Source organism: Phacochoerus africanus, chromosome 2, assembly GCF_016906955.1.
Source record: "Phacochoerus africanus isolate WHEZ1 chromosome 2, ROS_Pafr_v1, whole genome shotgun sequence".
Lineage (NCBI taxonomy): Eukaryota > Metazoa > Chordata > Mammalia > Artiodactyla > Suidae > Phacochoerus > Phacochoerus africanus.
Window position 1 is genome coordinate 74,915,099 of NC_062545.1, and position 20,263 is coordinate 74,935,361.

At 43.0% G+C, this 20,263-nt stretch overlaps 1 protein-coding gene across 2 annotated transcripts in view; it reads left to right on the forward strand.

Moving 5' to 3' along the window:
* The window catches only part of ARMC2 (armadillo repeat containing 2), a 115,984-nt gene that overhangs the window by 34,875 nt on the left and 60,846 nt on the right, over positions 1-20,263 (forward strand). For both annotated transcript variants that reach the window (XM_047762274.1, XM_047762281.1), the window contains exons 6-9: positions 5,715-5,791; positions 9,176-9,229; positions 10,857-10,952; positions 15,660-15,835. In XM_047762274.1, the coding sequence (XP_047618230.1) occupies positions 5,715-5,791; positions 9,176-9,229; positions 10,857-10,952; positions 15,660-15,835 (403 nt within the window). The remainder of the gene's footprint in view (positions 1-5,714; positions 5,792-9,175; positions 9,230-10,856; positions 10,953-15,659; positions 15,836-20,263) is intronic.

The following is a 20,263-nucleotide window of genomic DNA, read 5'->3' on the forward strand; positions in this document are numbered from 1 at the left end:
AGCTAGAGAGCTTGGTTCCGGTTGTTCAGAGTGAAAGGTAGGACTTTTGTTAATGATTGGGAAAAGGAGACTAGTTTTTGCTCTGAAACACGTGGGCTGCAGAAGAAAGGCCTGAGGATGCCACACCCATTGTACTTTGCTCAGGACTCCAATCCGATTGCAGGTGGAACCAGAGGAAGGGCAGAGCTGAGAGAATTGCAGAAAGGTGGAGCCAAAGCCCTGATCATACCATACCTACAACCCACCCCTAACACTTGACTTCTCTCTTATGTGAGCCAATAAATTCCATTTATTGTTTAAGTCTGTTAGAATTAGGTTTTTGTTTTTTGTTGATGATGGTATTCTAATAAAATTAGTGTTATTCTGGCTTTAAGAAGGATTTCACAAAAGAGCTTTAAGGGATCATTGCTGAAATCATTTTATTTTTGGTACATCAACAATTACTATAAAAATTTAAGTACGTCTTTAATAGCATGGAATAGAAAGCTGAGTAGAACAATTATACTGGATGACTGAATCAAGACCTAGAAATATCCGAGAGGAAGGAACCCTTTGACAGCTATGACACTGTGAAATTTAATAAGGAGTCCAGCATGGATGTGGGAAATCTGCCTTACCTGCAAGTGTAACAAAAGACAAAGCCTGACCAACACTGCTATGTGACTGTGAAAACTGCTCGTATAGTTTTAAGCTGCATCATTTAGAATGTATCTTCTGCTTCTCAGGCCATCCTTTGGTCAATGCTGAATTCCAGACTTTAAAAGGAATCCAAACTGACACTCCGAGGAACTGAACAGGCTGGTGAAGAGATGTGAAATTGTATCATATGAGGAGAGTTGAAGAAGTGGAGTTTGTTAATGCCATCAATGGTGACAGCCAGGGTCATAGTGAACACTTATGGAGTCTTACTGCGTGCCACATTCCGTCATTTAATTCACAACACTCTTACATTGAAGGGCACTGTTATTTACTACCCCCTCGTATACAGATGAGGGAACCAAAGCTTAGGTTAAAAAACTTACCTGCGGTCACACAACTAATCAGTAGCAGGGCCATACGTTTTAAGCCATAGGAGATAAATTTAAGTGGTGACTGTGGCAGATATAAATATTTGAGAGATTGTCAAGAAGAAGAAGGATAAAGATTTGTTTCATTAGTAGAACCAAGATCAATGAGTAGAAGTTAGAGAAAGTTCTCCATTGAGTACAAGGCCATCCCGTCTTCTCTTCTTTAGCAAAGGGGGGATTTTCTTTTCCTTACACCTCTCTCCCCTTGTCCTTCCTCCCTCCCTTTCTTCCTTTCCTTCTTTCTTTTTAGGACCACACCTGCAGCATATGGATGTTCCCAGGCTAGGGGTCAAATCAGAGCTGTAGCTGCTGGCCTACGCCACAGCCACAGCAATGCGGGATCCGAGCTGCATCGATGTTCTCTTTCTGAAGGACTTGAGCTGTACTGCGTCACAGAAACCCTGTTAGGCTTACCGTGGCCAACCCGAGCAGTTCTTCATCCATCCTCATCTCCTCGGACCTGTTCATCGTGCTCACTTTCTCAACATGCTGGACCACATGAGAGCATATTTTCTCTCTCCTCTGCCTTTGGACTCCTTTCCCCCTTTCTGTCCTGCGCCCATGCCCATCTGAGAGCAGACTGTGTCCTGAAATTCTGGTCCACCAGCCACTCTTCAGATGACTCTGGTCCCAGCGCACTGCATTGACCGTTAATAGAGCTCCATTCCTGATTGTCCCATCTCCTTTGCCAATGCTCCCTTTTTCATCAGAAATTCAACATGGGGAGTTCCCATTGTGGTGCAGTGGTTAGTAAATCCGACTAGGAACCATGAGGTTGCGGGTTCGGTCCCTGGCCTCGCTCAGTGGGTGAAGGATCCGGCATTGCCATGAGCTGTGGTGTAGGTCGCAGACGCAGTTCAGATCCTGCGTTGCTGTGGCTCTGGCATAGGCTGGCAGCTGTAGCTCTGATTAGACCCCTAGCCTGGGAATCTCCCTATGCCACGTGAGCGGCCCAAGAAAAGGCAAAAAGACAAAAAAAGAAAAAGAAACTCAACATGGCAAAACTCTTCACCCCTCAAACTGTTCTTTTCCCCATTCTACCATTTTGGTTTTGACAACCTGTTGTCCTATTCTTCCAGGTCTACCTTCTCCTTTCTTCTACCTGAAATCAACCCCCAAATCCTATCAACTTTTCATTTATGTCATGTGGCCTTGGGCAAAGTACTTAACCTCTTGGTTTCCTTTTCTTAAAATGAAGGCAGTGTCTCCACTCAGTACAGTAAGTACCTTTTTTTTTTTTTGTCTTTTCTAGGGCTGCACCCTCGTCATATGGAGGTTCCCAGGCTAGGGGTCTAATAGGAGCTGTAGCCACTGGTCTACACCACAGCCACAGCAATGCAGGATCCAAGCCGCATTTGCTGCCTAAACCATAGCTCATGGCAACGCCAGATCCTTAACCCACTGAGCGAGGCCAGGGACCGAACCCACAACCTCTTGGTTCCTAGTCGGATTTGTTAACCACTGAGCCATGATGGAAACTCTGGTACAGTGAGTACCTTGAATAAATTCAAGGGCTCTTGAACTTGTTCCTTCTCCTCCAGTCTCATGTCACCCTCAGAGAACTGGTCCTTCTTACCTCCCTTCAGGTTGCCTACATACTCTTGTCATCACAGAACTCCACATGTCATCATTTCCTTGTGTAAGAACCTAGGACCACTCCTTATTGCCCATCAAATTGAGTCCATTGAGTCAACCCAAGTTTTAGGCAGCAGTTCCTAGTACCTCCCAACAGAAACCTATTCCTAAATTGCTGGCCTTGCACCATTAGCCCCTGTGCTGCCCTCCAGGCTTGTCATGCTCTTCTTTACCTTCAGTCATGCCACTCCACTCCTGGGAGCAGTGCTGTCATTTGCCAGTTCCACTTTTAACCTTTTAAGCCCCACCTTGTGGTCCACATCTCCCTCTGGGTCATCACTTCCTTCTCAGCATCCCTCTAGTCTTTGTAACCTGCTGAATTTCACATTGCAGTCCCTGATTAGAGATTCCATTAGAATTTTCTTTTCTCTTTTTTTCCTTTTTAGAACTGCACCCTCAGCATATGGAGGTTCCCAGGCTAGGGGTCGAGTCGGAGCTGCAGCTGCCAGCCTACACCACAACCACAGCAACGCAGGATCTGAGCTGCATCTTCAACCTATACCATAGCTCACGGCAGCGCTGGATCCTTAACCCACTGAGTGGGGCCAGGGATTGAACCTGCGTCCTCATGGGTGCTAATCAGATTTGTTAACCATTGAGCCATGACAGGAAGTCCAAGATTCCATTAGAATTTTCCATTAAAGAAAAAAAAAAAAAAAAAAAGAGGACCTTAGCTCCTCAAAGTAGATTTTAAATTTCTTTTGGGCAACACCTTATATGTTCTTTATCACAGTAACACCTAGCACTGGGCTGCTCAGACAGGTGCTTGTTGACTCTGAACGAAAGAGAAAAATACCATTGACAGTTATACTAAGTTCTTCAGATGTAACTGTCACTGTACTGAGTAGAGACATTGCCCTCGTTTTAAGTAAAGGAAACCAAGAGTTTAAGTAGTTTGTCCAAGGCCACATGGCTGATGAGAATTGGACCCAGAACTTGATCCCAGATAGTTTGGGTCCAGAGCCTACACACTGGACATCAGCCATTGTACCATGATGTTCACGCAGGGGATTTGTGAATGCCAGTCCTGTGTTCTTCCCCAGACCTAGCACATCAGGGTCTGATATTTCATAAGAAGCACCCTTCTTTCCCTCCCCCCCCAAATGTAGACACACAGATGTGGTATTTAGTGAGACATCCTCTCCAGGGCTGAGACCTCAGGGCAGGTGGAGCAGGGAGGTGGAAGGCCGTTCGATGCAAACTATCTTGCTGGATTCCAGTAGCTCTTCAGGACAATAATGAAAAGAAGGGCTTGCCTCTTATCATTCTCTAACTTTCTTGTTATTTCTGGAGTAATAAATCTGGGAACTTCCCTTTCTTCACACCCTGCCAGCCTTTTGGTGTTTTACCTTTCCACAGGGTTGACTTTTCTTTCTGTCTTGCGATCTTCATTTGCATCTCTGCTCCGAGAGTGTTGACAGAGAGGATCCCATCCCCATTTCTTTCTTTAATTGGCCAAGACATCTTGCTACCAGGTCTGTGTTTTTACAGTGTGTAAAAATAAAGCAATTGGAGTTCCTGCAGTGGCGCAGTGGGTTAAGGATCTGGCATAGGTCACAGCTGTGGCTTGGATTCAGTCCCCAGACAGGGAACTTCCATATGCTATGGGTATGGCCAAAAAAAAAAGAACATATTTATGGGAAAAAAAAAGATATTTGGACAAACTAATCCTGGGGGCAGTAGTCAAGGCCAAGGGCCAATACACAGCACTGAACATCTGCTGGGGATCTCACTACACAGGAAGGAGGAGCAACAGACAGACATGCAGATGCTCATGGGGGACCCTGTCTGCATATGTGTGCATCTTTATGATTTTTTTGTGGCAAATATTGTATTTCATGGTAAAAGTGAAATCGTGTTGTAAAACTTGCACTAGTATTCTTTCAGTGGTTTTTTTTTTTTTTCCACATTAGAATTCTGTACAGATATTTAAAAGTATCTTAAGTATCAGCTCTAGCTAAGGAGATGTTATATCCTTCATAGACCATCTCTACATTGTCTATAACCTTCAAAACAACAGAAAACAAACAAGGAAAAAACTCAGGCATATAGTCCTGCTGTTAGCCAGCCACACATTTTCATTTGGAGCACAAAATATTTGTCGTCTGGGGGCTGCTTGAATTTAACTTCAATTTTTTAACGTTCAAAATATTTTTTTAAAAAATATTTTAGAGACTATTAATTTTATTTATTTATTTTTGCTTTTTAGGGTTGCTCCCACAGTATATGGAAGTTCCCAGGCTAGGGGTCGAATCAGAGCTGTAGCTGCTGGCCTGCACCACAGCCACAGCAATGCCAGACCCAAGCCACATCTGCGACCTACACCACAGCTCACAGCAATGCCAGATCCTTAACCCACTGAGCAAGGCCAGGGATCGAACCCGCATCCTTGTGGATATTAGTTGGGTTTGTTTCCACTGAGCCACAATGGGAACTCCCTATTAATTAATTTTGAAATGAAGAAAGGAGATATAGTGATTTGTTGAAAAGAGCAGTTGGACATCATGAGACCTAGGTTCCAGATCCGACCCCTACTATGTGATCCTGGACACATCTGACTGGTTTGGAAACAATTTTCCTGCCCACAGCATGTATCCCTGAGTGAGAGCAGTTTCTTCTGGCTCCTGAATGCTAGGCTTTTGTGAGGCAAGTATACAGTTCTTTCTTATTCTAACAGTGACCTCTTGTGGTGCAGATCCTTAATCTTTCTTTCTTTCTTTTTTTTTTCTTTTTTTTTTGTGTGCAGAGTAAACTTTGGATTTATTTTTTGTTGTTGTTGTTTCTAGTAACTGTATTTCATATTGAAACACAACTGTGACTTGTTTTTAAAAGATAATTCTTCATTGGATATCAGAGGTTGATTAAAATGCGATATAGCACACCAAACTCTTATTTCATAAACAATTCTCTGGGTTCTTCAAAAATTTCATTTTCAGTGACTCCTGACACTTACAAAAAGAGAAATGCTCTGGGTTTTGTTTTGAGTATTGTGTGTACTCCTCTTCCTCCTAGGGACCAGGGCAGGAGGCATTTGAGAGCCTCCTCATGCCCCAACAGCTCAGGCTGGAGCAGGCTGGACACCAGAGCAGGTGAGTCCCCCATTTTCTTAGAGGTCCCCAGGGCTCAATCTTCTCTTCCGCATTCCCATCAGCAGGAAAATCATGTGCACTGTTGACTTAAAGATATGCACAACTTAGGAGTTCCTTTTGTGGCTCTGTGGTTAAGGAACCTGACTAGGATCCATGAGGATGTGGGTTCGATCCCTGACCTCGCTTTAGTGGCTTAAGGATCTGGAGTTGCCGTGAGTTGCGACGTAGGTCACAGACACAGCCTAGATCTGGTGTGGCTGTGGTGTAGGCCAGGAGCTACAGCTCTGTTTTGACCCCTAGCCCAGGAACCTCCATATGCTGCAGGTACAGCCCTAAAATAGCAAAAAAAAAAGGAAAACTTAAAAGTTGGGAGTTTAGTTTTATTGGGAGCAAAACCTGGGCTATAGCTGGGGAGGCCACATTTCAAAGAGCTCTGAAATACTGCTCCAAAGAGGTGGGGGGAAATGTCAGTATATATATGCTTTTGGTGAAGGGGGAGGTACATGCAGCCAAGTACACATTTTATAGGTCACTGCTGGTCACAAGGAGCAGACGTCACCGTGAAGGATTTTAGTGCTTTTCTAGATAGGAGGAGATGCAAGAATTGGACTCATAAAAGCTTCTCCTGAAAATATCTACCCAAAGACCTGTTCTGCCAGTTTTCCCAGAGCACAGAGCGTCCTACTCCTGATCTCCATCCTGAGCCCCTTTCAGGGGTGTTGAGGGTCATGCAGCTGCAGCAGCTCATGATTCAATCCATGTAGAGGCAGATGCTAAGTGCCAAACTCCAGTTCATAGCACTAAAGGATCTGATGTTGGCTCACTCTTTGAAAGTGCCAGGAGCTTTGTCCAACTTGGTCACATATCAGCATTTATTTTTTGTAATTTTTCATTATTTTCACAACAGCCTTAGTGCTCTTACCATTACCCGGCTTTAGTGGCTCAGACATACAGAGATTACAATCTTAATGCCTGCACAGAAATTATTGTGTAAAGGCATTTGAAAGATTGCAAAATCTGGCCTCCACATAGTTCTTAAGTTCAAAACTTGAGTCAAAATCATTGCTCAATTAGTTGAAACTGTTTTAATTATATGAAGTCAGCCCTTTGTGGCTTTAAACTGTTTGCTATATAACAATATAAATTACAGGCTAGGAGGGCTTGGGATGTATTCATGCAATGAAATATAGCAGTTAGAAAAATGAACTAGAGTGCACTTATAATATTGAATGAAATGAGTACAGATATAACATTATGTGAAAAAATTAAGTCCCCAAAACAATGGCGTGTGTTGTTTCTGGATTCAGATCTATGTGGTAAACATGTAAAGTCAAGCATGATTAAAAAAAATAACTGTTCAATTTGAGTGTTGGTAACCCTTGGGGAGGGGGCTGGATGGGGGAGGTACACAGAGGGTATTAGTAATAAGTATAATGTTTATTTCTTTGAAACAAGGAGAAAAATGAAAATACAGTTAATATTTGACAAAACTGTGGGTAACACAGGTGTTTGGTTATATTCCTTATACATTTTTTGAAGTGCATGAAATTTTACAAAACCAAACAAATATTTGGTTCAAAAAATATTTTCTTCTCTTCAAGACTAATTTCTTATCAATACAACAACTTTTGTGCCCAGTGGGAATTTCTGTAGCACTCAGGAAAATCTTAGACAGACTGATTTCCACGTCAGCATTGTTGCTAAGCCTTTTACATGTCTAAGCTAAAAACAGCAGCCAATGAAGATTGTGTCAAGTTTTTGTGTCCAGAACTCAAAGCTGCGGTTAAGAACTATAACCACTGAGACAGCAAAAAAATCTTCAAAAACATGCTGAAATTTCTGCTCGACTTACCCAATTTCCTGTTGAATCATAATTTTTATATTTAGCAACCTGTGAACCTAGATGAAAGTGCTTTCTAAAATATCAGGTTGTTGCCCAAGACTGAGACAAACTTTATTTATTTATCTCCTGCGGATCTTAAAAAGTAACCATGTGACCCCGGGCTGCAGTTTCTAGGGCAGAAGCCGGGTTCGTGTCGAAGATGGGATTTTTTTGTGGCGAGCAGCGTTGAAGGAGGTGCGTGAGGGGAAAGGCTGGAGCCGGCCACCACTGCTCGCACAGCGGTTCCTGGGAGAGGGTTGAAAGCAAACTCTTGCACCACAGTGTCTGGCTGACTTCTGTTCCGAGAAGAAACAAGTCTTAGAAACATGCAGGAGGGCCTGCGAGAGCCTTTCCTTTCCAAAGGTTAAATAAACTGCTCTGTGATTTCTGGCTCACCCCTGTAATCCAGCTCTTCCTGAGGTGCACACGATAGCCATTGCGTTTGTCCTGAGAAATGGTTTGATAAGTGTGTTTTCTCATAGAGCGCGCCTTCTAAAGAGCCTGTTACATAGAGGTTAAAACTGCAGATTTGAACCGATTGGACTTGAAGTCCGTATTTCTCACATATTTAAGTGTGTCATAAATATGTGTCGATTAAAATATTCATCTGACTTATGATCTCCTGGCTTTCCCCTGGCCTTGATGTAAGTCGATTTTACTCACCATATTCTGGACTTTGAATATGCCCCACACCTGGAAATACAGCAGCTCTGTTTTTTTATACTGCTTGACTAGTCATGCTCACCTTTAGAATCCATACCTGTAACTCAGCAACGTTAGGGCAGGCTCATAAAAGTAATGATCCAAAGAGATGGAGGTGGTGGTCTCCAGTCCTCTATCAGTGGTTCTGCAAGCCCCAGAGCTCTGAAAGCTGAAATAATGTTCAAACTCACTGAATGGCGATGCCTGACCTGTACTGCTGGGAGGCCAATTACAGCCTTTGTTGCATTAGCGCGACTAGCCACACACTTTGCTGCAGGACGCTGTCCCAGAAGACGCTGCTGGCGGTAGCATGGAACATGCAATGTGGACACCAGCTTGCCTGACTAAAATTCAGCTTTTTCTGAATCCCCAGCCACATCTGTTCCCAAAGGCTTTGGCTAAGGGATAGTGAACTGGTACAGACTGACTTTGTCCTAGAGACAATTCAACTCTGTGTCACAGTGACTTCTCGCTCATGGGTTAGACAAATTCTGTGCGACCTTGCTATGAACCCTGTTGACAGCACCTACAATGTTTAATTCCGGCTTTGTTGACATCCTTTCTCTCTGCTTTTGCTCTCCATGGGCTCTTCCTGCCCTGTGTGCATCAACCCCTGGTGGTATCAGGAAGGTTTGAGGAAAGGCAGGCCTAGACCCATTGCATCGGCGTGGCCGTTTCCAACATGGAGTGCATCGGGGATGGCCTGTGCCCTGGGTGGGATGACTGTCCTGCTGCTCTGGGTGATCCATTGCCATGTGCTTGGGTGATTTAGTATGTGCTGTGTGTTTTTTTCTCTTCAGGAGTAATACAAGTACATGAGAGGATTTGGAAAATACAGGAGCACACAAGAGAAGGTAATAACCCATAATTGCAATACTTGAAGGTTCTCATTGTTACCCCCAATTTTACAGGCAAGAAGTGAAGCAACTTGCCCAAAGGCAGCCACTCGGTGGCAGAGCTAGGACTCCAGCCCAGCCAGCGACTCTAGAACCAGTGCTCTTACCACGCCTCCCTAGTCTACTTGTCTTACCTTTACTTAAAACAACCTAAATATATACAGCCTGCACCCTTTCACTATACCCTCTTTTTCCGCAGAAACTTCATATTGCTGATATGATTTGTAACTCTCCATGGGACATTTTTAGGGTCCAGGCACCCACTGAGGGTACCAGGCAATTGCTACCAGGACTCCTTGAGTCTGTATTGACTGGGTGCCAGGTGAAGGCTCTAGGGGGGTGCCTTCTGAGAAGGAAGGCTGAGGATTTTGTCTCCAGCCCTGCCTCTGAGCGCCCAGCACAGCAGTGCCCCCTCCAGCTAGACTGTCAGCATTTTCCATCTTGAGATCTTGCCTGCATGGAATATAATCATGATCTGGAGTTTCTAATATGATTGAAAGTTCTCCCCAAAGTTACCTTTTAGCTTGCCATTTTGTTGCAGGGCACAATAACCCTTGAGAGGTCAAGTGCACTCTGTGACCTTGGGCACTCTGTGACCTTGGGCAGGTAACTTAACACCCCTGAGCCCCACTTTCTTCATATGGAAAATAGTGACAATGTGGAGACCTCCTCAGAGTATTGTGACAAAATTAGAGAGGGCTCTGGATCTGGAGTACCCAGGCTGTGGGAGCTTTTGGTCTCTTACCGCCTGTGTTCTTGGGCATCTCCTCCTCATGGTTCTATGCAGCCCGATACTCTTCAGACAGTGCAGACCTGTTTGTGGGCTTTTTAATCAGGGAGGTGAAATCCATACTGATTGTTACTAGATGCTAGGCACTGGGCCCGGAGCTTTGCCTGTGACATGTCTTTGAATTCTCATAACCCTGAAGGCAAATGTTTTAATCTCTGTCTTGCTGATGAGGCTCAGAAAGGATAAGAAACCAGACCCCCGTCACCCAGTGCGTCAGTATGGAGTTGGGATTTGAATTGAGATCTGTCAGCGCCCAGAGCTCAGGCTCTTCCCACTGCCCTTCACAGAACCACTGGCACGAACGGCACAGACCCCGCAATAACGGGGTATAACCACAGCTTTCTATAGGAAAGAAAGTCCCCGCAGGCCTGCTTCTCAGAAAAATTTTCACTGAACATTTTCAAAATCCATACTTGCCATAACTATAGTTTTCTGTTTATCTTACATTACAGAGAGATACATTTAAGTAAAAAACAAAAACCCCCAAACTCCAAACTGTTTGCCTCCCTGACAGTGATTTCAACATTTACAAAGCTTAAGACTTTATGCAGTGTCCCAATCAGAGTTTAAAGTTGTGATTTCTTTACGTTATCTGAGCTTAATTTGTGTTGATTTGATCAGAAGATATGTAGTTCTAATTTAAATTAGTTGGGCTTGCTGGGGGGCGGGAGTGCCAATTATAATGGAATTCCAGGATTTATTAATTTCAGGGACAGAAAACAAAGACTCGTGGGGGTGGTCCGGTTACAACTCCTTTTTCACAGCTCTTTCTCCTGTTCTGGGTCTCTTTTACAGCCTCAAAAGCCGAGTTGCAAGAAAAGGATACAGAAGTAGAAGTAGATGCTTTTTGGAATACAAGGATCGTACCGATTTTGCATGCGTTAGAAAAGGGTAAAAAAAAAGTTTTTGTTTTAAATCAAAAATATCTGAAGTTATTTCTATGTTCCCTGTTGCCCTGATATTTTCAGTTTGACTACCTTTTCTGTTAATGTGTTCAAAAACAAATGAAGTTCTCTACCCAGTAATGCATGTATTCGACATGACATATCAACCTGATTTTTAGTGAGTAAAATGATACTCTAAATGCAGCAAGAAAGCCTACTTCTAAAATGCCCCTTGAAATATAAATTAGTACCTCCTCTGCCCAAGGAAATGCCAGTTTGAACTCCCCAGAGTGGCAAGGCAGTTCATGTAAACAGTGAACAATTAAAACAGATGTTAGGCCTCTAAAACTTTGACTAAATCTCCTAGACCGGCAACCTTTGCAGGTGTGCCGTGGTTTTCTCACCCCAAATGTATATAGCTGGCCTTCCGTAGCTGCAGATTCCACATCCACAGGCTCAACCAACTGCAGGTGGAATTTTTTTTTTTTTTTTTTTGGCTTTTTAGGACCACACCCATGGCATATGGAGGTTCCCAGGCTAGGGGTCGAATTAGAGCTGTAGCCCCTGGCCTACACCAGAGCCACAGCAAAGCCACAGCCATAGCAAAGCCGAGCTGCATCTGTAACCCACACCACGGCTTACGGCAGCTCCGGGTCTTTAACCTACTGAGCGAGGCCAGGGATCGAACCTGCGTCCTCATGGATGCTAGTTAGACTCATTTCCACTGTACCACGACAGGAACTCCTACAGGTGGAATTTTTATCCGCTGTTGGTTGAATTCACAGATGCAGAACGTACAGATATGGGGGACCGACTGTACTAAGCCATTTTATATGAGACTTGCGCATCTGCAGACTTTGGTATACTCAGGGGTCTTAGACCCAGTCCCCTGTGGATCCTCAGGGAGGATTGTTTTTCTTTTTTGCCTAAGGTCGAGCACACATGTCAGGGATGCCCCTTAGCAGGAAGTGGCCTGGGATGTGCCCAGTCCTTTATTCTGGAATGCCCAGCAAGAAGGCCCACAACCCATGGGTCTCTGCAAAGATGACCTAAGAAAAGCTTGTCAGAGGAATTCCCACCCCCCCATGCCGCCACCGCCGCCACCACCACCGCCACTGCCACTGCCACTGCTGCTGCCTTCTACCCCTTTGCTGCTCCTCAGGGATTCTACTTCCAAAGTTGAAACCGGCTCCTCTGGAGCTGCAGTTCTGGCCCCAGCCCTAGGAAGAAGCCCTAGGAGAATCAGGGTAAATGCATCCTTCCCACCAACCACACAACCAGGAAGTTGTGCAAAAGACCCATTTCCTTAAAGGTTCCAACAGCCTCACCACTCCTGGGCTCTCAATGGCGCTTGGTGGTGGTCGTGGTTAATGTGGGAGCTCTGAATAGAGATTCTGGTCCTGATGCTGCTAAGGAAGCAAGTGGCGGTGGGGTTCCTGTTCTCTGTGCACGGCAGCATTCTCGCCTGCCAGGTGAGGTGTAGGTGAGGCTAGCCCATCTCCAAGATCCACCACAGCTCCAGACCCTGAGAACAGGACCAAAATGACTTTGTCCCTTCAAGAGTCCATCATTTTCACCCTCCTCTTAGTGAGCCTGGTTAACTTTGGGTTCTTTTTCTTAGGAGATGTGCATAGAAAACTAACGGAAAGAGCAGTCAGTTTGGGCAAGGGTTAAAGAAGAAAACATCTCAAGAGGAGCACAGTGGGGAGAGTAGGGGGCACAGAGGCCTGTCCTGGAGAAAGTCTGCAGCCTGAGGGATTTTAAGAGGGTTCTGAGGGCTCTGTCACCATAGCCACCACAGAGACAATGTAGCAAGAGTTTGGGATTTGAAATGTGGGTGAATCTCGATTTTTAGGGGAATGTTAAACACTGAAAGATGGTGTCTCTTCCATAGACAACTTTAAGAACAGCAAATGGTGGCAGAACTAGGTTACTTTTTTTTTTTTTTTTGGTCTTTTTAGGGCCTCATCCGTGCCACATGGAGGTTCCCAGGCTAGGGGTCTAATCAGACCTGTTGCCACCGGCCTACACCACAGCCACAGCAACACCAGATCCAAGCCATGTGTGGGACCTATTCCACAGCTCACAACAGCGCTAGATCCTTAACCCAATGAGTAAGGCCAGGGATTGAACCTATGTCCTCATGGATACTAGGCAGATTCATTTTCCACTGAGCCACAACAAGAACTCTAAGATCCTTTTTTTTTCCTACTTTTTTTTTTTTTTTTTTTTTGGCTGCACCTGCCAAACCTGAAGGTTCCTAGGCCAGGGATCGAATCCAAGCCACAGCTGAAACCTATGCCACAGCTGTGATAATGCCAGATCCTTAACGCTGTGTGCCATGGTTGGAACTCCTCTTACTTTTTATGTCAAAATTGATATAAAATTAGACTTAGAGAAGTTGCAAGAATAGTTCAAAGAAATCTTGTCTGCTTTTCCCCCAGATTTCCAAAATATTAACATATTATTTCACTTGCTTTATCATTGTCTGTTCCTGCCTCCTTCTCTCCCTCTCGTTCTCTTTTTCTCTCCCCCATCATATACATATTGTATTTTTCCCCCCTTTTTTGAGCCATTTGAGAACAAGTTGCCATCATAATGCCATATATCCCTAAGTACTCTGGCATGTGTCTTTTAAAAACAAGGGCATTCTATTACGTATCTGGAAATTACCATACAACAAACCTTATTCAGATACTGCCAGTTTTCCTAGTAATTTCCTTTATAGAAAAAGAAAACTCTTGATACAATTGTTTGTCATGTCTCTTTCATGACTGTGACGTATTTGAGAACAGGCAGTGATTTTATAGACTGCCCCACAGATTGCGTTTGTCTGGAATTTCCTCACCATTAGCTGCAGATTAGGCACTGGGGCAGGTGTACAGCACCAGGGGTGCCGTGTCCTGCATCACATCAGGAGGCACCTGATGCTGATTTGGTCCATTATGGGTGATATGAACTTTGAACACTTGGAGAAGGGTCTGCCAAGTTTTTCCGCTATAAAAAGTTACTACTTTTCCTTTGTAATTACTAGGTATCTTATGGGGAGAAGTTACTTTGACACTCTGTTGCTTTCTATTACGCATTAAATTTTCACCCACTAGCTTTTGCCCCTTGAGAATCTTGATCATTCTTAGATTCATATTGTCTTTTGAGGCTCCGTGGGAATTATAACAAAACCACTGGTCGAAAGAGATCATTTGATCGATAGTTTAAAATTTGACCCGTGAGCCTATCCTTTTTATTTCTTTTAAGCCCAAACAGCTACTCTTGAGTGGAACCCACCAGGCCGAAGAGTTTGTGGAGGGAAGTATTAATTAGAAAACTGCCTTGAAGTCTACCCTCTGCCATGGAGTGGCCCACAGCCTGGACTTGGGGTTTGTGAAGAAACTGCCAGTAACAGAAGAATAAAACAACCAAACAAAAGTATTTCTTACAATAGAGCTCAGGTTTTTCCCTTTATTTAACGTTAGTCTAAGTCATTTCCCATCAATTCATTTATTTAAGTGCATAACTAAAAGGCATTGAAGGTTACTTAGCTATTGAGGTTTAAAATTTTTTCTTAGATGTTATTGTTGAAAAGAGCTAAAAATGGCCTGAGTCATTTCCTTCTGCAGGCGCACACTTCCTCTATGCAGGCTTTCAAGAGCACATTATGGTATTTATTTAAGATTGGTTTCCTACTTTTAAATTGTGTGATGGAGTCTCTCAGAGATAACATTTTCAACTTAATTCCTTAAACCGTGGATTCTTATATTTCCCCATATGTTCCATGTTGTGTGCCACTTTTCTTCTGGTATGCCTGTTAGTATGGCTTCCACTTTCAAAAATCACTTTCTTCAGAATTCTAATTATAAAATAAAATGTTCTAGGCCTCTCCTCTTTCCTAACTAAAGTCTTCTTTTTCATCCCTTCTTGGTGAAACCCATCTCCAAATAGTGGTGGATGTGATTTTTGAGCCCTCTTTTCTCAGAGAATAAGCATTGTTCTCATGGGGAAAGATTGATCATGTTTTCATCAATGGATGTATTAGAAGAGGCCTCTGTATTAAACTGTGTTACAGGCTCTCAGTACAGTATCATCACTGTACATGCACTGTTGATAAAAAGATGTGTAAGACATGGTTCCTACTCACTCAGCATGACCCCTGTTTGGGGGCACTGGACATAGAACACAATATGCATAAATATAAGAAAAATAACAGTGCAAGGTAATGGTTGAATGTGGCATGGTACATGTTTTCTGGAGGAGCCAGGACCTAAAGAGAACCCGGAAGGACCAGAGTCAGTAAGGACAGGGGTAAGGAGAACATTCTGTGCCAGTGAAAGTGTGTGGTGCAGGCTCGAAGGCAGAGGTGCAAGTGGAATGCTTACCTGGTGCTGAGCAGAGCCCTGGTCAGGGAGGGGGGCCTCTGGAGTGAAGGAGACCAGCTGAGATCATGCTGTTCCCCTCTCCACCTCACCCTTTGAAAGACCATGTTCTAGATAAGCCAACTGATTAGTGAAGAAGTCAGCGTGGTAGGAGATGGAGCAACCACATGGAGGGAAAAAAAATCAGGTAGATGGGAATGATGAGAAAAGGGGAAAAGCATAGTTCAGGATTTGAAGATGTCCGGGGAAATAATTTTGGGGTTTACTTACACTATCTGTGTTTGACACACTTGAAAACTTGACCTTGATGAGCAAGTTCTGCTTTACTCTCTTTGCCCCCACAGAAGAAAACATTGAAATGGTTTGTGCTGCTTGCACACAACTTCATCTCGCCTTAGAGGAAGGAAACATGCTGGGAAATAAATTTAAGAGAAGAAGCATTCTCCTGAAGACCTTGTATAAACTAGTCGATGTTGGTTCAGACTTGCTGAGCCTTAAACTTGCAAAAATTATTCTGGCAGTAAGTTTTTCTTGCCTCTGGTCTCATAGATGCTAGCACCTAAAAGGTTTGTTTAACGCTTTATTTGTAAATATTACAAAGAAGATGGGGACGCTGTGTGTTTGTTTAGAACCTTAAAGGGAAAGTTAAGGTGGTAAACTGGCATCCCAGAATTTGACCAGGAAAGTACCATCTAAGAAACTAAGGCAGAGTACAGAGAAAGTGTTCAAATAAATGCTTACATAGGGACTGTGGCTAGGTTTAAAAAAAAAAAAAGTGACAATAGACAAATGCATTCAAAACCGTTGCTCAAGTAACTTAACTGGAGATCAGTATCAGAGTTACGGTTTCTGCTGGGTGCTTAACTCTGTCCCATGACTTAATAAATAACTTCAGATAACTTGGGCTGTGGACATGATGGCCAGGTGCTTTAGGAGCCTGCATGAGACAGAGAAACAGCTGCCTAGTGGTCATGGGAAGGTGGTTTATAGAAGGCTTCTGTGAGGTATTAGAAGAAAAGGCCGGACACCAAATAGAAGTCTGTAGAAACTGTCTCAAACAAAATGATATCATTGCGTGAGTGCAGCCCTTTGTTGTCACAGCCATAAACAGTTGGAACCAAAAGATAAGACACAATGATTGTAGAAGTTCTAAGAGAGCCGCTAAAACAAATGAATGGAGCTTTGTTTACCTGGGTGCGAAATAAAAGTAAAAGCTGTCGTGTTAACACCCATAGTTCATATAATTTAAAGTCTTAAAGTACACAGCGGAGATGAGCTTTCGCATTCCTACTAATAGTTTAGCAAGGATGCCTACTGTTTCTTACTTTGAAGTTCTGCGTAAAAGCAGGATATTCTGACTATGTATTCTAAGCAATTTTTTGGAGAAGTACCTTCTTACTTGGCTGTCATCCTGAGCTATTCCCCTTTTTGTAAAAATCGTGGTGTTATATGTGACCCTGGAAGCAGCATTTCTTTGAAATAGTGATTTCAGTTGATATTTTAATCCCTTCTCACTGATGATAATTGATCAACTAGCTTTAATGAGAAAAAAGACCGTAAACCACAGGGAAGATTTAAAGTCAGAAGTTATAAGTAGAAATGAAACGATACCTGCCTGCTTGCCCAGTTCCTTCTCCAGCCCCCGATTTTGGGTGCCTCCTGGACCTGGGGGAACCCCAGTCTGAGGCTGGAGTGTTCTACTGGTGTAACCCAGGCGGCCAGCTGGTCAGAAAGGGCCCTGTGGTTTTCATCTGAATCTTAGACATTTTGCCCCGTATCAAGCCAGAAAATTAAATAAATGAAAGAGAGGGAGAAAGAGAAAGAAAGGAGGAAAGTGCCCTGAATTCATTAAGGCTCTGCAGAGAAACTACTGTCTTGGTTATTAAAGGTGCCATTCAAATTAATTATATACATGGCTCAGTTTAACTATTTTAGGGCAAAAGGCGAAGTGATTCGCCAGGCAGTGAACACGTTCTGAACAAAACATATGTTTAGATAAAGCCCTTTCCGATACACTGACTGCCTTGCTGAATCAGGGGCAAGACTCCGCTAGGCTGCAATCCAGAGTGCAGGGCTGGGCAGGCCGTCCCTCCTGATTAACGGTAGAGCCACGAGGCCAGGAACAACCTTCAAGGCCATCAAGCCCAACTTCCCATCTGCCACCGAATCTCCTGTAATGCTCTGGGCAAGACACTGTTTCCCTTAGACCCTGGCAATTAGGTTTTATGTAAATTTTAAAAAGAGCACCTCCTAAAAAGCGCTCGAAGAAAAAAACTTTTGACAAAAAACTGAAGATATGTAGGACTAAAAATTTTTAATATCCTTTCCACCAATATTTTACTTAGCAGTTTAATATTACAATTCAGACATTTTATATTGTTTATAGCTAAAAAAATTCAGTACGTATAATGTTAGTTCTGATTTCTGGCATTCTTTGGTTAAGTGGGGGTTTATCAGACTATTGTCATTGTAACTGTTTTAACTGTTTTCATTTTAACCTTTGTATCAAAAAAATCTTACAAAAACGTATTTGCCTATATTAAGTTTTTTTTTTTTTTTAAGTACGCTCATGTATGCAGTGTGACTGCAGCACTATTCAGGAGGGGAAGAAAATCTGGCATCCAAATGGGGAGGGGGACAGAAAAGAAATGCCAGTGTGTCAACAGTGATTATGTGTAGTGGCAATGGTATGAGTGAGTGATTTTTTTTTTTTGTCTTTTGTCTTTTGTCTTTTTAGGGCCCTGCACCCATGGTATATGGAGATTCCCAGGCTAGGGGTCTAATTGGAGCTGTTGTCGCTGGCCTACACCACAGTCACAGCAATGCCAGATTCAAGCCGCATCTGTGACCTACTCATGGCAATGCCGGATCCTTAACCCACTGAGTGAGGCCAGGGATCGAACCCACAATCTCATGGTTCCTAGGCAGATTCGTTTCTGCTGCGCCATGACAGGAACTCCAGTATGAGTGATTTTTAAACTTCTCTTTAATTTTCCAAGTTTGCTTTAAATAGAATAAACTACTATGTTTAACATAGAGGTAAACTACCCTATGACAAGAACCTACTTCGTGCCAGGGACTCTTGACACTGGGAATACAAGTGAATAAAATAACCCCTGCCCTCTAGGCTGGCAGTGTAGCAGGAGAGACAGACAGTAAACACTTAAAGTGCCAAAGGCACTGCTGAGCACTGTGGGAAGAAAATAAAGCAGAGTAAAGGGAATGGCCCTCTCTGGGGGAAGTGCTGGGGTTTTTTTGTTTTGTTTGTTCTGTTGCTATTTCTGCAACTTCTTGCTGGCCAAGCCCCCTTGGCTGGCCCTTTTTTTTTCTTTTTTACCTTTCGTTTTTTTTCCTTTTTAGGACCATACCTATGGCACATGGAAGTTCCTAGGGCAGGGGTCAAATCAGAGCTGCAGCTTCCAGACTACACCACAGCCACAGCAATGCCGGATCTGAGCTGCATCTATGACCTTTGCCACAACTGCAGTAATGTCAGATCGTTAACCCACTGAGTGAGACCAGGGATACTAGTCTCACGGATCCTCATGGATACTAGTCAGGTTCTTAACCCACTGAGCTACAACAGGAACTCTTGGGAAGTGCTGTCTTATGTAGGGTGGTCTACATTCCTTGCATATAATTTAATGTTTTATTATCTTTTTATGTCTCAACATCATAATTTTACAGTTATCCAAAGAGAAGTTATAGGAATTTGTTATGAATGTAAACTGTCTGATAGCAGACCTGGAAATGGTGGGGTTTTGTTGTGTGTTGTTTCTTTTTTTAAATGAAAACTCTGACACCGGTTTGTTGTTTTTTTCTTTGTCACTTTTCCCTGAAAAAAATGACTTGGGTGGAGGGTGAGTTTACTTATCTTCATTCATTTATTCAGCAAGTTTCATTAAATACATAGCACATGCTACATTCCACACATAGAAAAAGTAATAAATCATGGCTTTGACCTCAAAGGCTCACAGTATGGTTAGTAGAAGATTGCCAAGACTGAAATACATTCCCAGATATGAAGGGCAATATATATTTCCATTGGTTCAGAATTTTTTTTTTCACTCTCTACTCAGCTTATTCTCTGGGTTTTAAAGAACATTTTTAAAATACCTGATTGTTAAAAATTTTTTTCAAGTTTCCATTTCCTTTTTTCTTCCTAAGAACAGAAGGACTTTCCATCCTGCCACGTGTGACAGTGGCTGAAGCTTCCACAACAGTTTTTCAGACTTGAACATGCACACGATCCTCTGGGAAAGTTGTAAAATGCAGATTCTAGTTCAGTAGGGTTGGTGGGGCCTGAGATTCTGCATTTCTAATACACACCAGGTGATGCAAAGATGAAATGACGTGACCTGAGGAGCAAACCCCTCATTGCAAAATAGGAACAACTACACCTATTACAGGGGTTGCTCTGAGGTGATATGAAAAGAGCCAGAGCAGGGGGCAGAGAGAAGCTGCTCCATGGCTAATACTCCCCTCCACCTGCCTCCAGCTGGAGCTGACCACGTTTACCTGGTATCTTCTACAGCAAACAGTACAGTGCCTGGGACATAGTAGGAGCTCAGTGGTATTTGTGGATCAAACACAGAATGAATCTTTTAAAAATATGTCTGATGAATTCCATTACCTTTTTTTTTAACTAGCTGACAACTCATTAATAACATTGAAGATAACTTTAAGGATTTTTAACTGATAAAATAATGACCCTCACACCATCCTTTTCACGTGGATATATTTATCTTTAATAAATTCCTACACACTGTATTTTATACTCTTACAATGCAGACACATAATATTTCATCTTTCAGATTGTTATGCATGTTTTTTATACATAGTGTTCACTGTTATACTTTTGTGACTGCTTAATGTGAATAGTATTGATATTCCACAATTTATCAAACTGTTCCTAAATATGGGAATTTAGGATTTTTGTTTTTAATTT